Source organism: Platalea leucorodia (assembly GCF_965183815.1).
Source record: "Platalea leucorodia genome assembly, chromosome: 1".
Lineage (NCBI taxonomy): Eukaryota > Metazoa > Chordata > Aves > Pelecaniformes > Threskiornithidae > Platalea > Platalea leucorodia.
In genome coordinates, this window is record NC_138823.1 from 67,723,770 (window position 1) to 67,741,915 (window position 18,146).

Here is an 18,146-nt window from a genome sequence, read left to right on the forward strand (position 1 = left end):
TGCACGTGGTAGACCATTAATTAGGGGATGGAAAGAACATTTAGGCACTCTCCCTTGCCTCAGCAAAGGGGAAAACCCCAAACTCTCTCATACTAGATTGTCCCCAAAACCAGTTAACTGCAGTCTTAGATCATCTGAGGTGTGGCTTTTTCTTTATGATGAGGTAAACTGATCTGCCTCCTCAAATGGGTCGTGTGAATTTTGACATCGGCCTGGTCCTGGCTCTGGCTTCATCAACCTGTTAAGGCCTGAGTACCTGCTTGTAGCAGATCAAAATTTTCAAACAAATTTTGTGTTTAGTGCATCTTCATGTTGTGTCATGTAGCTTTGTGAAAGGAGGCCTGAATATTTGATTCTGCAGGTTGGATGTGAATAGATGGACCTTGTCATTTTGCTGTTGCTCACTGAGTTACATTTGAGGTACTATAAAGCTGTCCTCAGTGAGAGCCCATGTGCAGCTGAACATGAGGGATGTTGAGGGAATTAGCAGAGCTGTTTTTTTTCCCTCTACCCAGAGGGCAGATTAAGCAGTGTTCAGCTTTTAGGAGGGGTGAGGATGCTCAGCATGTGTCCAGCATGTTTGTTGGCAGCCATGCCTCGCAAGCCTGCATCTCCACCAATAAACTTTGCTGCCCGGCAGGATACTTTTTTGGGATCAAATTGTAATAATTAGATTGTAGCTGCACTTTGTACTCTCCGTTATGTCCCAGCCATTAGTTCTGTTTTAATTACTTATTGATTGCTCAGAATTTATTTCACAGTTGGTATAATACAGAGCTTCACATAAATCAGAAAACAGCACTGATGATTGTCCTCTCAAGTGACCTAAATAGAGGCTGTATTCCAAATAGAGAAATCTTTTTAGAGACCAAGAAAGCTGTTTTCTCATCTTTTCATCTGCGGAGCAGTAAGACATGGGGCTTGAACCAAAACTCCAGATCCTAATGGATTATGAACATCAGACCTTGAGCCCCTGGCAGAAAGTGACCATATTCTTTGTAGGGCAGTATATGAGCTATAGAGTTCCTGTGTACATGCCTCATCTTCCTCCTGTGGAATCGTAGAGGACACTAACACCCTAGCTGTTTGTTGGAGAGTGGGCACTTCAAACCCCATTTCCCATTAATGAAGATTATGTCTTTAAATGCAGTAAAATCTAATGACCCATTCAGTTATTCCTAGTCTCTTAGAGTTTGTTTGAGTATAGGGGAAATGAATGTGGCCTATCTGTGGGATTGGGGGGGGGTTCTCTTTATTTCTCCATGCACTGAAGTAGGAGTGGTAAGCATTTTGATGGCACCCTGATGTGTCTTCTATCAGTGAAGAAAGTGAGAAGAGAGATTCTGTGGGAGTTATCCCTATTCTCCCTTGAGTGGCTTCCATGAATCTCAGCAGTGGAGCATGCTTGTAGTAGCACTGAAAGTAGATATTGAATCCTTGGCAATGGAAATAAGAACAGCTTTTAATTTGGTTTTATTTCCTGAATTTTTTTAACCGACTTAACGTTCTGTTTAAGGGCTTGTCATGACAGAAACAAATGCTTAACTCATTTTTTTATGAGTACATATAGATTCTACTTTGGTCGTAAAACTGCATCCACTTGGCATTTGTTTCTGGTACCTTACAGTTTTGTGTTTTCAGACTAATCCTTTGGAACTGCCTGCTTCATGATCAAGTGAAGGCCATACAAGAAACCTTGGATTTGTTATCCTTTCATGTCATGTATGTGCCACATGATCACAGAACTCCTGCTGCTATTTGTGCAGTCCTTGCAGAGCTAGGAGAGAGAAGTCCTTTTTCTGTTGACATATTTCCTGAGAATACAGCAATCCCTCTGTAAGCTTTTATATGACTTGTAACGTGTAAAGATTTGTTTCCACAGGCCCAGTGTTTTTGCTCCTTGCATTTTTATTAGTACTTGCAAGACAAGTACCTATGGGAGCCATAAGCCATAAGACCAATATAGAAGGCAAAAGAAGTGGAATCAGTACAAATACCTGCTTCAGAAGTCATCATGGCATTTGTCATGGAGAAGATCTACCAGGCTTAAGCAAACTTTCCACAGCAACTACAATATGGCACCCCTCATGTTACAAAGCTAGCATATTTTCATCCATGTAATGCACACCATACATAACCTACATGCCAGGACTGGGAAAAAAAATCACAGATTACTCTTATCCTACACTGAAAGAGAGTGCAATCGGAGCTTTTGGAATAATAGGATCAGGAACAAGGATATTACTAAGGGGAAATGGGACTTTGCTATTTGCCCTCTTTTTACCCACACAGATGTATACCATGTGCACGTTCTTTAAATGATGCATAAGTTACATGCATGAAAACTCATTAAAATGAATACACTAGCGTGTTTCAGGTATACGTTTATGCCAGGTTGAGAAGTGTGAGAAAATACAGGTGAGACTATTGAGACAGAAGGTATTGGAGAGTAAAAAATTTTGCATTTTTGTATGTGTTTCTAATATTTTTGGAACTGAATAATAGCTGAATAATAACTGTTAATAACGAGGCCTTGAGGAATACTGGTGCATTTCCTGAGTTTCTGTACATCTCAGTTATTGATTTGCTACCTTATTAAAAACTATTTCATTACCTGGTTATAGCTCCTCACCATCCTTACACTGCATTGCTAACCAGCATGTTGGCCTTAGGTGTTTCCTTATTGTCATTCATATAAGAATATGTTGAAACACCCAGAACTTCATGTAGACATGAGGTAGCATGTTGTCCTACATACATAACAGGAATCACTTAGAATTCCTATGTCATCTACACAAACTCGTGTGTTAAACTCCTGAAAGAATGAGGTAAAGATTCACTATTTTTTTCCAACTCAGAATACCGTGATCTCGACAGTAGTATTTGCATCATGTTGCTGCAAGGAATTTCTGTTCATTGTATGTAGCACCTTACAAGAGGGATATAAATGAACTCCAAAAGAGCCAAAAGAAGTGGCTGATAATTTATTCTAATCCATGTGGCGAAAAACTGAAGCTCAGGAAACTTAGTCTTGCCAGAGTGCACAGGAAAGGTAATTTCCCACAAAGGCAAGGAGTATGGACTCATTCCCACTGGCTGTCTCAGTTCTGTTTTGAGTTGTAGTGCTTTAAGACTGCTAACACTAACACAATTTTAGTTTGGCCTGCTGCTGATGGTAATAGACTTTTGGACTGAAAAATCTTGGGCTCTTACCTTACTAATTCTTACAGTGTGCGTGTGTAAGGCTTGTAGGGATCATTTGTGTATTCCACTTTTGGGTGAGGATTTTATTTGAAGATGATTAAGAGCACTCAGTGAGGATATTAATGGAATGTAACAATGGGGAATTCATTTGAGGAATGAAGAGGATGAATCTAGTATGTCTTGTGGCATAGTTACTCCTGGCTCAGCAGCTCTCATCCATTATTTACTTCTCATCCTGATAAGAATGCCAGAATGCCTCCTGTTGTCTTTTCCGAAGTGTGGTATGTTATTTCTGGACTTCTTAATAAGTGTTATGTATGCTTGCCATGATGCTGGCCAGGACAACTGTTTAGAAACACACATTGCACATTTAGGACAAACTGCAGAAAATAGTTTATCTGCCTGTTCTATTACTCTAGCTCAGGGTAGTGATTTGTATTACTTTTGGGGAGGTGTACATGGATTTTCATCTTCAAATTATTGCTTTAAATTTTTTATTTTCAGTCCTTTGGCGAGTGCAGCCAAGTCCATTTAGTACTGGAGCTGGGAAGTTTTCAGAACAATTTGCAAGGTTACTTTCAAATTGCCTTCTTACTGACTGAAGGAATTAGCTATTGCAGCGAGCCTAGGATTTCTGTGCTCTTCTATGTGAAAAATTGCATGCTACTCAAGTTTCTCAGTTCCTTTCATCTCTCCTGACTTGAAGAATTAAATCACAGGTTTCTGCACCAGAAAAGGAGGGTGGAAAACAAACAGAAAACAGAACAGAGGCAAAGGTTAGGTGCAGCTGGAGAGAATACTACAGTCTACAAGTGAAAAATGGAGAGAGTCTTGTGCATTGCAGGGCTCAGCTGCCTGATTTACCCTTCCTGTTCAGGAGACCAGGAGCAAAAGGAGGTAATAAATTGTTGAGGGCCTTGGGATTAAAACAGCATGGTGGAGTTAAATGAGCTTCTGAGAGCTTCCTGGGAATCATCTCCAAATGCTGAAGTGCCCAAGTGAAGAAAGAGGGAAATACCCAAAGAACTGCCTGAAACAAAGAAATTGAATTCTTTCAGCACAGCAATGGTGATCACTGAGCTAGTAGAAAGATACTAAAGCTTGAAAAAAAAAAAAAAGATTAAGTTTAAGGTATGGGGAAACATACATTAGCTTTTATTGTTTTTATTTAGCACTTATATACCTTGTACCTTTGGGTGGGACAATAAATAATGCTTTCTTTGGGGAAAGCACAAGCAAGTTAGCTGGTGCCATAAGGCAGAAATGGAGGAAAGCTTATGAAGTTACAAGCAAGTTGGGATTTTCTCTTCAACATGTTCAATGAAGAAGAGGGAGTTGCAGCTTGGTGGTGGAGGCAAGGAGTGACTGGTCCAGTAACAAACCTGGTCGCTTGGGAGATAAACTTGAGTGGGGATTAAAGGCTGAGAAGATCAACTTCTATAGTTGCAACTGTGACAGTCAAGAATGGATTGATGCTGTCACTGAGCTTTTTCCTCTGTGTACTGTTAAGACTAGCTTAGCAGACTCATTGTCTAGCAAGTATTGTTCTCAAGGGATAGTCTCCAATCCTATTATAATGATGTCAGCTATTGGCAAACTGTACTTGATGGAGAAACTAACTTCTCTTCTCATTTATATCCTACATAATTATTCTGGTTATTCTTGATTCACATCTGTGCCTGCGGGAAGAGAATCAGTCAGTGGATTGAGACTTCTTTTGGTTCATGCTGGAGTTTAAGATTCTTCCTTTATTCCTAACTTTATCCACTCATTTAAATGAGATAGATACACTCAATTTCTAGTCCAGATATGGGCTTTCCTAAATGTGAAATTCAAAATGTAGATCCAAATTTTACAAATTCCACAGTTTTCAGATTCAGCTTGTGGTAGCTATGGTAGCGAAAAGGGGCAATTCCATGAAATAAGACAAGGTCCTGAGGTAGTCCATTCAGAGCATTATATCTATTGAATGAATCACCCTAAAACCAGATAAATTTAAAAGAACAGACTGTTTACTTTAATTAACAATAAAAACTAGTTATCCTCAAAACTGAGTAGCTTTATTTGGCTTATTCACGACACGGCAGTTGGATAGATTTAGATGTTTAGAAGGGAGACAGTATAAATTTAGGGTAATGAAAAAGGGGAATCCTAATTTCCAAAATGTGTGTACTGTGCAAAGAGCATCGTTACAGTACATACTATTTTTGAAGCATGAAAATACCCTCATGTCCTTAACTGACTTGACCTTTTATCAGTCACTTTCAGATGGGCTTTATTCCATTCAAGAAAGGGAGTATCACAAAATAAATCCCAAAATAACCGAGTTATAAACAGCTGGCCTATCTGATTCATAGAACATTCAAGCCTGTCATGCTAAGTTCATAGGACATTCAGTCTCTTCATATGGTAACCAGTGCTCTGAGCTTCTCAGAAGTTAAATATGAGAAGCCTATGGTGTTGTGCTACTTATTCAATTTATCAAATATAATTTTTCAAACACCTGTAGCACCTTTCTCCAGAAAGATGCCAGTATTTTTCTCATGTGTTACTAATTTTATTTCTGAAAATTATGTTATTTTTTAAATTATTTTTATTTTTATTGGAGTATTTTAGCTGCAGGAATGCATCCCAACACCCGCAGATGTCATTTAGTGCTGAAATTCAAGCACTGTATGCCTACTGCCAGAGATGACACCCACTCACTAGGAATATTTATGCAGCTATATGGGCAAGGCCAGAACTGTGAACATACCTCATCCTCAAGATCACTCTGGCTTAGCGTTCTCAGCAGCTGCTCTGAGTCATAACGGGCAGACATCCTAAAAGACTTCACCATGCTTCGGGGCAGAGACTGGTTGTATCTCCCTACTTGAAAATCTCCAGCCTGCCCACAAGAATAGGGAAGAAAATGTGGCTCTCTCGCAACCCTTGTTGCAGGAGAAAGTTGGCTGCATCAGCCTGAAAATGAGGAAGAACCAGCGCTGAAAGAGTTCATTCTTTCTTAGTTCAGATGGTAATGATCCCCAGGGCTTCAAATGGGATGCTCTTCACTTGTTTTATGCCCTCACTACAGTTGCTCTGAAGTTGAAACCAACACGTGTTGCATTATTTTTTTCCACTTTTCTGCCTCCAGGGAGTGAATAGAGTGTATGGTCTAATATTACATTTTTCTAGGCAAAGGAGAGATGACACAGAGTGGCTTCTTAAATGTTGGTGCTCTTGGTTATATGTTAGAGAAGATTTATACCCAAGGAGAAGGTTTATTAATTGTGTTATGAAAGACTTTTAGCTACCCCACAACATGATTCTGAACCTGACTATGAAGCCATTACAGAGAATGTGAGTGTATTGGGTTTGCGTGGCAAGGTTTTGGTAGTGGTGGGGCTACAGGGGTGGCTTCTGTGAGAAGCTGCTAGAAGCTTCCCCTATGCCAATAGAGCCAATGCCAGCTGGCTGCAAGACAGACCCGCCGCTGGCCAAGGCCAGGCCCATCAGTGATGGTGGTAGCACCTCTGGGATAATATGTTTAAGAAGGGGAAAAAAAAAAAAAAACCAAACCCTGCATAACAGCAGCCAGAGAGAGGAGTGAGAATACGTGAGGGGAACAGCCCTGCAGACACCAAGGTCAGTGAAGAAGGAGGGGGAGGAGGTGCTCCAGGCACCAGAGCAGAGATTCCCCTGCAGCCTGTGGTGAAGACCATGGTGAGGCAGGCTGTCCCCCTGCAGCCCGTGGAGGTCCACAGTGGAGCAGAGATCCACCTGCAGCCCGTGGAGGACCCCATGGCAGAGCAAGTGGATGCCCGAAGGAGGCTGTGACCCCGTGGGAAGCCCGCGCTGGAGCAGGCTCCTGCCAGGACCCGTGAAGAACTTCAGCCCGTGGGAAGGACCCACATTGGAGAAGTTGGTGGAGGACTGTCCCCTGTGGGAGGGACCCCACGCTGGAGTTGGAGAGGAGTGTGAGGAGTCCTCCCCCTGAGGAGGAAGGAGCGGCAGAGACAACGTGTGATGAACTGACCACAACCCCCATTCCCTGTTCTCCTGTGGTGCTCAGGGGGAGGAGGTAGTGAATTCGGGTGTAAAGCTGAGCCCAGGAAGAAGGGAGGGGTGGGTGGAAGGTGTTTTAAGATTTAGTTTTTATTTCTCATTACCCTACTCTGATCTGATTGGTAATAAATTCAACTAATTTCCCCAGGCTGAGTCTGTTTTGCCTGTGACGGTAATTAGTGAGTGAGATGTTTTCCTGTCCTTATCTTAACCCAGGAGCCTTTCATTATATTTTCTCTCCCATGTCCAGCTGAGGAGGGGGAGTGATGGAGCGGCTTTGGTAGGCACCTGGTGTCCAGCCAAGGTCAAACCACCACAATGGGATAGGCAATATTTTTTAATATTTGCAGTTTTGTAAAAGTTTATGGTTTTCTCATAGCATTTTTTGCACAGAAAGGTGTGTATAAGTGACAGCACGTCGTTATCTACTAGAAGAAAATGAAGCCTATTTGCTATTGATACATAGTAGAAACTACCAGATTTGCACACACTGTTATACAAGTGTTTAGGGTAGTTACTGCATTCTTCTAAATTAAAAACTGCTGTTTGGTTTCTGGGTATTCTTCTCCTTCCCCTGAGCTGGGGACCTGCCAACCTCAACTGAAGGAGGGGATTTGAAATGCTTACTTATTACAGGCCACGTTTCCATACAGATATGCTTGGATGGGCCACTGCAGCTCTTGTTTGCAGTCACCCAGACCACTTTCTCTTTCCTTTACATATTCTGTGGTGGAAGCCACCTAATTCTGTTTGGTACCTCATGTACTCCTTGTGGCAATTACAGCAGTTGTGTGTAAAAGATGTTGCATTGAACATTGGTATTACATGAATGTTTAACTGGAGTGGGGGCTACCGGACCAGTTTCTATAATTTAAAAATATTTTAGCTGGAATAGAGAAGACATCCTGAGGCGTGGCCACGTGCCAGCTCTCAGTACTGTGGAGAGTACAAACTGATAAGATGTAGGAACTTCTGGCATATGGAATGGTGTCAGTGAAAAATCATTGTCTTAGTAACTGCCAATATTTTAATGGAGGCAACAGTACTATGCATGGAATATGTGAGTACACACTGCCACTGCCAAAAAAATATATAAAAAATCTTGCCTCTAGGTTTATTCTATATACTGCTTTCCTACTGGGAGTCTTGATAATGGAAATGTACAAAGTTATCATTAATAACAGTGAATTTCATTAATATAATCACTGTCAGTACATGCTTAGGATATAGATGAGTTACACAGTATATCTCTATCGTTCATCATGTATGTGGGAAACATTAAAATATATTAAAAAAAATTAAATCATTAATCACATTCCAAACACAATGTGAATATAATGAATATAAATATTATGTGTGAGGAAGGAGTTGTTTAAAAAAATCTTTATTTCTGATGAAAATAACAGAAAGAATGTCATTTATCTTGTCACCTTTAACTTTGAATCAAGTCTTATAAGTTTGAGCAAATTAACTGCAAACTGATAAGACTTTAGTGCAACAGGTGTGCAATTAAGGCACAACAAAAGAGGGTTTATTAGGCTCAGAATGTCATTTGGAAGTTTTAATTGCCTTTGCAAGCCAGGGGAAAGTTCATTCTGAATGTTTTACTTATCTTCTAGGAACCATAATTATGTCAGAAGAATTGCAAGATGCTTTAGATAATATGTATGACGCTAGAATTCCAAAACTATGGTTTAAGATTTCCTGGGAGTCGGCTACTTTAGGATTTTGGTTTACTGAGCTTCTTGAAAGAAACCAGCAGTTCAGCAGTTGGCTGCAGGATGGCCGACCAAATCAGTTCTGGATGACAGGATTCTTTAATCCACAGGTAAGACTGCCAGATTGATCTTTCTAACTCCTATGTAACAGTTAAATTAGAGCTTGAGAGAACTTCAGGCTGGCTCAATCGTGACTATACGAAGTGTAATCTAAATTCAATTTTTACCATAAATGTAGGATAAATTAACTTCAACATCTATTGAAGAAATTTTTGCTAGACAAAAATAACGTTACTGAAATAATGGAATGCATCTTCTGGTTGCTTTAATTATAGTGTGGAAATTGGGTAAATACATCTTTTCACATTTCAATGTTATCCTCCTTTTTTCCCCTCCTCTGTTACAGTAATCTCTTTTTCATTCATTGTATGAAAATCCCTTTGAGTACAAACCAAGGTAAGTTTCAAAACTTTGACATAGGAAGAAGAGATTTGGACTTGGCTCTCAATCCTTGCAAATCAGTTCCTTGAAATGGAAGGTTTGTTATTTATACCACCCCAGAATTGTGCCAGACTTGGTCTGCAGAGACATATAAAAAATACAGCCTCTCGCCTGCACCATCTAAAATAAAAACCTGGCACAAAATGAAACACAAAAAATGGAACAGCTGAGAACAAAGTTAAAAGAAGTAAAGTATACATACCTCGATGATGTGTAGTTTCTTTGCACAGCTATCCACATTCATTAAAGCTTTTTATGATTCACAGATGTTTGTGGGAAGTAGGAGTTGTGGAAGTGAGTCATTGTGAGAGTATCCAGCCAACAGGTTTCTGTGAAGCCTTAGCAAAAAGCTATTTTAAAGATCTATTTTAATCTCAGTACTTGTTAGCAATGCAAAAGCTAGCTGAAACAGCTGCCTAGAATAGAGAAAGCAACAGTGGCAAATATTCTCTAGGACTACTGCTGGGAAATATCCATCTATCATCTATCCTGCCTGTCAGCTGTCTGCCGATACTACTTTATAGCATGGAAGTGTGCTCACAGGCTCCCTGAGCAAAGGCTTCCCAAGCAAAAGTATGAGGGAGAGGAGTAGGAGTTTTAATAAAATGATTATGCTTCCATACTTGATTTGTTAGCAGCACATTGATAGTGGCACTCTAAAATATTCCTAAGTAACTTTTGCAATGATCAGGCTGGATGCAACCCTAATAGGCTTTTGGTTTTGTTGGTGTTTGCTTTTGCACTACACATGAGCAAGAGCTGATACAGATTTTGTACTGGCCATTTTAGCTGGCTTTTTTGTGCTTTGGGGTTGTGTCAGTTCTGAAATTTTGCCAGCCCAAATTGGGCATCCTACATACTTTTTGACCCATACGTCTGGATTTCCCAAAAAAACTGCCAAATAATCAGAGTAAAATGTCCCCAAACAAGTTTTGACTTAATAGACCATAGTGAGAAAGACTCCAGTAATACAAAAATTAAACACTTCATAACACGTAGTTCTAAAAGTCCCTAGATATATACTGTGCAGAGAAAATAAATCCGAGAATAAGATGTGCTTACCTGCTTTAAAAATTTATTTGTGCTGACAATCACAAGCTTAAGACTCAGATGGTTATTGTTATAGTCTCAATTTTCTGTAACCCAGGCTGTGGGAGTGGCTCATTCTACAGGAAATTCACCTGAGCAAAGACTCCTTTTCTCTTTAATTAACCATTATTTTGTTAATAATCATAATGCTGTGTTTAAAATCAGTATTCCATATGTTAAGAAAATTGATTTTCATCTTCTCAAACAAGTTGAGGCGATGAAGCATTAGTGCTGTAGTTCTAATGGCTTGTTGGTAGTACTTGAGAAATTGTCAGAAAAATCCTTTCATTTGTGAGATGAAATGCAGCTCCTAAGTAATTTGTAATTTGCCTACTTGCATAGATCTCACCGTTTGCTTTATAGTCAATGGATAAATGCCATGGATAATACAAGACAATAAAGCAGATTTATAGCACTGGGAGAATGAGGCATTCTGGCAATAAAAAATAATATAGGACCTGACTCTGCCTTCTCTTGGACTGTTTATACACTAGGATAAATTCAGTAATTTCACAGAAGTTAATCTTTATTTATAGTGATACAAATGAGAGCAGGCTCAGGCTTCTATGTAAAAGAAACCTGATTCTCTCTGTGTGTCTGCTTTGGGCCGAGATAACTGGGGTGAACAAAACAAGAAGTGCCATGAATTTTCTTCCCTCCTGGAAGTTAATCTGATGTTACTGGATTTTTTCCTCAAAAACCTCAACACTATGCATATCTCATTTCTACCTCCCGGTTTCCGTATTGTGGCTGATACTGTTTTATTGTTTCCTTGTTTGCATGGCTGTAGCCAGTTGCTGTCACTTGTCCTACATATGGATTTTAAGCCCTGCGAGGCAGAACTGTCTTTCTGGTTGTATACTACCTAGCATAATGAACCCTCAGCCTATTTCTAAGACCCTTAGATGCCAAAGCAATGTGAATACAAATAAGAATATGAAGTAGAATGCCTTCATTCCTCAGTGCCCACTTAATTCTAGTAAACCTGCCATAATTTGCTCACTGTGGAAACTCCAAAGTAAGTGACAAACAAGGAACCTCCTAAGCAAGGTAAAGGAGAGGATATGATTGTGAAAGCAATAGACTTAACTGACTTCCATATTTCTCATCATAGCTTCCCTAGATGCCTGCCTCTCCCTCACTAGAAGGTTCAGAGTTAGTTTGCATGGGTTGTTAGAAGGCGAAGGGACACAGCTTTAGCAGCCTTCAGTGAGCAGGCCAGGGAGAAGTTCAGGAAAAGGTGAGTGAAAAAAGAAGAAATAATTTTCCCTGTTTCTGAAATCTCAACATGCCCTCCCCCCAAAAAAACCCACACAAACAAAAAAAAACCAGGGCAAAGATTACCAGAAATCAAAGCAAATATCATGGCAAGTGGTCCATCATGTCCCTGACAGAGGGGTTTGGGGGGAGCCAAGCCCTCAGCTGTACAGTGGCACCTCAAGCCACTTGATTCTTTCTTGCTGGTTGCTGTGCCATTCACCCGCTCTGGGATACCCAGCTGGGCCTCCAGCTCACAGCTGTAGTCTTTAAACACTATGTAGGACCCATTCAAATGAGCAGCTAAGTGTTACAAGTCCCACTGCCAACAGCGTATAGGTCCTGCCATCTCTGTAAGAATAGTCTGCAGTCTAAATCTTATCCCTGAAGACAACTTGCAGCTCTGAGCTTACTTTTATGCTAGTATTTCCACAGTGCCTTTGAACTGATTCCCTTAATACAGTCATTGCTCTGTCCTGTCCTCTGCAGGCTCATCTTTCTTTAATATTTCAGTTTATCTGGGATCCAGTAGCCCTCTGGGGCCTTCTGGCAGTGAACACTTTGTGTATTTTAAACTATTGGTTCTAGCATGTTTCTACAAATTAAAATTCCACAAATTAACAACAAGGATTTTGCTTTCATTTAATGGCACTTCTGATAGAGGAACTTGGCCTTTAATCCTGTCTCCCTTAGCTATATGCTAGAGTTCTCAACTACTTCAAACGCAATTGCAATTATCTGTGCTATCACAAAACCTCTTTAAAACACTTGTCCTGGAGTCTCTGGAATGATATTAATGAGAAGCAACCAAAGTCAGTTAACTGAAACATCTGTGTTCATGAATGTCATCTCATGTTCTCATAACTGAAAGGGTATTGCATAGCTACAAAGTGCTTAGCATGTGCAACCAGCACTCCGGTCCCAGCAGCCAGAGATTGGCCCCTGCATTCAGTAGACCAGCGTGCTAATGTTTCCGCATCTGACTTCTTTCCATTCATTTGGCCCTAACAGTAGCTCAACAGAGCATCCTGCACTGTGACTATTGAAGAAAAATAAAAAGCTTGTTCAGTTCCCTCATTGCTCCTGATTTCTTCCTAGCTGTGCTGTTGGCTCTCTAATACCCACCTTTGTGTGTTCCCTGTGTGGCTCTGTATTCCCCCATCTCTGTCTCCAGATACCTTCTTTCCCTGCTCTGAAATCTGTCCTGAAACTTCTGCCCTCCTAGTTGTCCTTCCCAGTAAATGCCTCTTGCTCTTGCAATCTTCAATTTTTTGTGTTTTATTCGTTCATCTCCTGGCTAGCCAAATGGGTTTCCATAAGGTAAAATAAGGTGTACATCTGCAGCATGTCCACTGAAAGTGCAAAGCGGTCTACCCTCCTGTCTCTTAGGACTGAGGTACTCCCCGTGTACTGCAGCGTGCCTGCACATGGACGGTGACGTGAGAGAAGCTAACCAGCACCTTCAGCCTGGCTTGTCTTGTGGTAGCTTGTAACCATTTCATGAGATTGTAGCTCTTTAGAACAGAGAGCGAGTTTCATTCTGTGCTGCTGAAGTGCTATGAGTTTATCTTGCTGGTGTCTACAATAGTACGTTATTGTAGTATATTAAGGCTTTGCACTGAGCAAAGTGACAGAGGCATTGCACTATTTAATTGCATGATTCCAGCTTGTTCTTCCTTTGTATTCTGTAAAATGCTTCATGATTTGTTGACTGAAAAGCAATCTTACAATGTCAGTATAAGAAAAAGAGAGTAACATAGCACACGCAATACCAGTGTTATTTGTGGCGTAGCAATTACCTGTATTTGGAACCTCACAAAATGCATTAATCTGGCAGCTTTGTAAACCTCTCTCCATCTGACTAGTTGTAAAGTAGGCACGTGAGGTGAGTTATAGATGCAGCCTCCGATACGTTAAGTAAGCCAGTTTGGTGGCTTCTTAGCACCAACACATGCACACCAAGTATATAAGAACGCGTGGTACTGGGAAAATGTAGGAAAGCACCGGGTTTATACAACTGAATTTAGTTTTGTAAGCAGATAAAATTCTGTGGGATGAGGTTTTATACTGCTGATGTCACTATTATAGAGGAAAAAAAGTTTGGAATGGGTAAGTTCAAGTAGTTTAAGACACTCTATGTCATATTCAATCTCCTTAGGGATTCCTAACTGCTATGAGGCAAGAGACAACTCGCATGAATTTAACAAAAGGGTGGGCACTCGACAGTGTTGTTTTACACAATGAAGTGACCAAGATGATGAAAGAAGATGTTTCTGGCCCTCCTCCTGCTGACATTGGTGGGGTTTACATATACGGCCTTTTCCTCGAAGGGGCAGGTTGGGACCGCAGAAACAGTAAGCTGGTCGAGTCAGCACCAAAGGTAAGGATCAAGCGAGCATGACTGACTGTGGCATAATATGGTGTGCTCAGAGGACACCACGAAGTATTTTGAGTGCCTGCAGCAGTGGTTTCGCAACAGGTTTTAAGAGGGTGAACCGCTAGCAGGGCTGGGAAGAGGACAGAGGGTTTACCCACCAGAACTGAACAGAAAGACTTCTGTCAGAAAAAGAATGCAGGGTGCGTTGCACTAGAGCAGACCAGGTGCCAGGCTCCTTGGCTTCAGGGGCCCTGGAAGCACAGCTGTGTTTGAATAAAATAGTGCAGCCCATAGTCGGCCGCCTTTTGACTGACCAAGTGGGACCCTATCACAATTTCCAAAGCCCAGGACTGGGTTTGATGACAGCTGCTGTGGGCGTCAGTGTTTGGATGACTAGAAATCCCTGGCATTTGCTTCTGAATAGGAGGAAGAGTATTAGTTCTGGGCTTATGCTCAGTTATCCATGCATGGAGTTACATTTTGCTGATGTGACCAAGCAGATTTAAAACCTAGCTATGGAGCAGTGATTAGATGCCATGGCACTGCCCAGGGAAAGCTGCCGTTGTCTGCACTGGTAAACTTTTTCCAAACCAGTGCTAACTGTCCAGGAATTGGAGTTGAGGTAATTCCTCTCCGTAGGCAAAACACTTCTTTGGCTGAGAGCAAACTTTTCCAAACCAAACCCTGCCAGCTATAGCTTCTGGTGACAGCTGTTGCCTGGTTTGTCAAAAGACACCTTCAAACGGAGTTTACTCAAGCACTCTGGAATGTTCAGCAAGCCTCCATGTTGCTCTTGGGTTTGGGTCTTTTTTTCCCCCTGACAATTAATACTTTATATTGCTGGAAGACCTGAGGGGATCTCGTCTGGATAAACACCCAAGAGGCACCTTAGATCTTCGAAGTTCCACTGCCAGCAGTGCAGAGGTAACAAGGAGGCTTGCTAAATGCATCTTGGCCTTTCTAGCTCCAGTCCTGCCATTCAGGGAACAGGAGGTGGGAAAAGAATGGGGGACACTAGCCAAAGGGACAAAAGACGGGGAAAAAAGAAAATGGTCTCTCTCCTCCCTAGAACCACATGGTCATTTTTCCATCTACTTCCATGGCATGCAGTTTTCCAGGTTTCTGCTGCTTTCATTTCCTTCCAGGCTTCTTGACGTCTGTTGCCCCTGAGCTGCCACTGGCTTAAAGTGAGGGTCAATGTGCTAGTGAGCATAGGACTTGTGTTTTCGTGTGTACCTCTGCTGAGGTGCTGGTGCTTTTGCTGAAGGCCGTCACTGAATCCAGTTCCAGCATTTGGAGTTCAGCCACCCTATCCTGCTTCTCTAATGCTGAGCCCCATGTCTCTTTTAAAATTCTCAGGTGCTGTTCACAAGTCTTCCTGTAGTCCACGTGTATGCTGTTAGCCCGACGGCACTACCTGACCCAAAGAAGCAACAAGGAAGCGTGTACTCCTGCCCTGTCTACAAAAAGCCCCGGAGAACAGATCTGACATACATTTTCTCTTTGAATCTGAAAACAGTGCAGAATCCTGATCATTGGACTTTACGGGGGGTTGCACTGCTCTGCAATTCAAAATGAGGACCACCAGATAGCTGTAAAGGAAGGACCACTTAGGAAGATTAATCTGCAGCCAGTAGGACTTCTGTTGTTACTGACAAAGCGGTGGCTACCTTCTCACAGGGGTATGGGAATTAACAAGTGTTGTATAGAGATTGCATTAATTACACATAGGTCAGTTTGCTCTGTTCACAGCAAAAATGCTAAATGTATTTAACCTGGGAATATCAGAGGGAAAACAGTTGCAGGTGTAAAATTTGGCAACTGTTACAAAGCACGTGAGAATGTAATCTATAGCTTGCTCCTAATGGAAACACTAGGAAAAAAGTGCTTATGATAGTGACAACTGCTCTAACATTTATGGTGGTTCTTTTGTAGATGTTATCTTTTCTTCTTAATACAAGACTTCTTCATAATATGATGTAATTCTTTTTAAATTCAACTTTGTAGTTAAAAACTTACCATCCATAGCATTATCAAAACTGTAATGACAAGTGAATTAAACGTATGGTAAAACTTCATGTTTATCTGCATGGATTCCAGTGCAGAGTCCCTTTGATTTTGCATTTGTAAACTTACCGGGTGGTTTTACAGATGGATGCTACCATTTCCTTGAATAGTCACTTGTTTATGCTAACGATCACAGAAGTTGTACAAACAGACGAGCTTATCCTTGCAAATATTAACTCATTTCTAAACCTACATCCCATTATAAGGAAGATGTGCACATCCCCCATTATTAGTGACAAACAAGTTTTGAAACTTCTGAGAGTAAACACGTCTGAACGCCAGTTTGGCTCTACGAATATTCGCTCCATTGGTGTTAGTGCCTGAATCCTGCAAACTCAAACCTCTTAACTGCTTTTTATTCTGTATTTTGCATCAGTTAGGTAAAAAAAAAAAAAAAGCAGAAGACACACGGGCCATTTCTGGGACTAAATTGACCTGAAATTGTTGAAGTAATTTTTGTTTGTTACCACCATTGCTCTCTACCCTGTAATTGAAGGGTGATTGCTACTTCACTTTTAATAGACAAACAGCTATTGGCAGAAAATGTGTTTGGCTTTTTTCACTAGCACAAATTCAAAGCAAAAGAAATTGTTGTTGGATGTTATGAAAGAAGGACTTGCAGCGAGTGCTTTGCTAATCACTTTCTTCTCCTTGTAAACACTTTCAGTTGTTGTATAAACACTTCCATTTCTTTTCAGCTGGTGTCTAAGAAAGTAGTTCATCTTTTCCCATAACCAGTTTTACTCTGCAGTTAGCAATTGCAGGGCTCTTTCCATGAGGAAGTTTGATATTCACACTCCCACCCACAACTAAGCAGAAAGTGCCAGATTTCTTCTTGGAAAACAGAGCAGACAGGGCCAGGGTCCCCTTCTCCCACCGAGCGGGGAGCAGCACTTGTTTCACACGCGGTGCCGACGAGATTATTTTACCAAGTGAAACCACCTGTTCAAAAAATATACACCAGGCCTCCCTGCAGTACAGCTGTACATCAACCGATTTCATTGAGAATTTTGTTACTGAGGAGGGTGAAGGATTGGGCTTCAAGAACATTGGTCTTGGAAATTATGAAGAAGATAAGGGGGACTTGAAGCAGCAAAAGGCTGTGCTGTTGTATAGAAATTGGGGTTGTAAACCACAGTGTTCTCCCCATCCCCTACCTGTATGAGGGGATGTGGAGTAACTTAACTTTCATCTCTTGGTACATGTAAAATTCAAGTCGGTAACGTTGATAATAACTTAAAATGAAGAGCGTACACTAAAATACTTTGCACACCTGAAGAGCTCACTACTTGCTATGAAAACAAATCATCCTCTGAACAATTGAAGTTAGAAGTAAACATTAAAAAAATACATATTTGATAGAGATTATACGTGGTGCTACATGATAAGCTTCATGGAAACTGCATCGCTTCCCTTCTTTGTCAAGTAAAATGAGAGAATTAAATGCTATATAAAGAAAACCTATAGGGAATTACATTCTAGCACTTAGTGTTCTGCTGTATAAAAATGCAAAGAAATAGCTTCTTTGAACTTTGACTTTTTCATTTCAGTAACTAAACCCAGTTTGTCAGTGTAGGAAAATGTCAAATCTTGCAGAACAGAATGCAGGCCATATTACAGAAAAACCGGACAAATCATACAGTATTTCACTGAGGATGGCTACAGTTTTATATGGCACTGGAAGAAAAGACAGTCACCCGGTTCCAGAAAGGACTTCCCATAACTAGTAAAAACCCAACCAACCAACCCCTCCAATCTAGCCTATAAGCAAAACCTTTTTTTTCTTTTTGCATGTAATGACAGTACAGTGGAGATGTACAATTTACTGTTGAAAAAGGTCTTCCTCTCCCCGTCTCCTCCTCTTGCCCTCTCCTGCCCTGCCATTC

At 41.0% G+C, this 18,146-nt stretch overlaps 1 protein-coding gene across 1 annotated transcript in view; it reads left to right on the plus strand.

Annotated features, from left to right (window-relative positions):
- The window catches only part of LOC309598479 (dynein axonemal heavy chain 5-like), a gene marked incomplete at both ends in the record, with an annotated part of 174,256 nt that extends 158,485 nt beyond the window's left edge, over nt 1-15,771 (plus strand). Inside the window, 3 exons of the mRNA XM_082329118.1 lie at nt 8,871-9,079; nt 13,975-14,196; nt 15,553-15,771. Coding sequence (XP_082185244.1) covers nt 8,871-9,079; nt 13,975-14,196; nt 15,553-15,771 — 650 coding nt within the window. The remainder of the gene's footprint in view (nt 1-8,870; nt 9,080-13,974; nt 14,197-15,552) is intronic.
- Between the last annotated feature and the right edge of the window lie 2,375 nt (nt 15,772-18,146).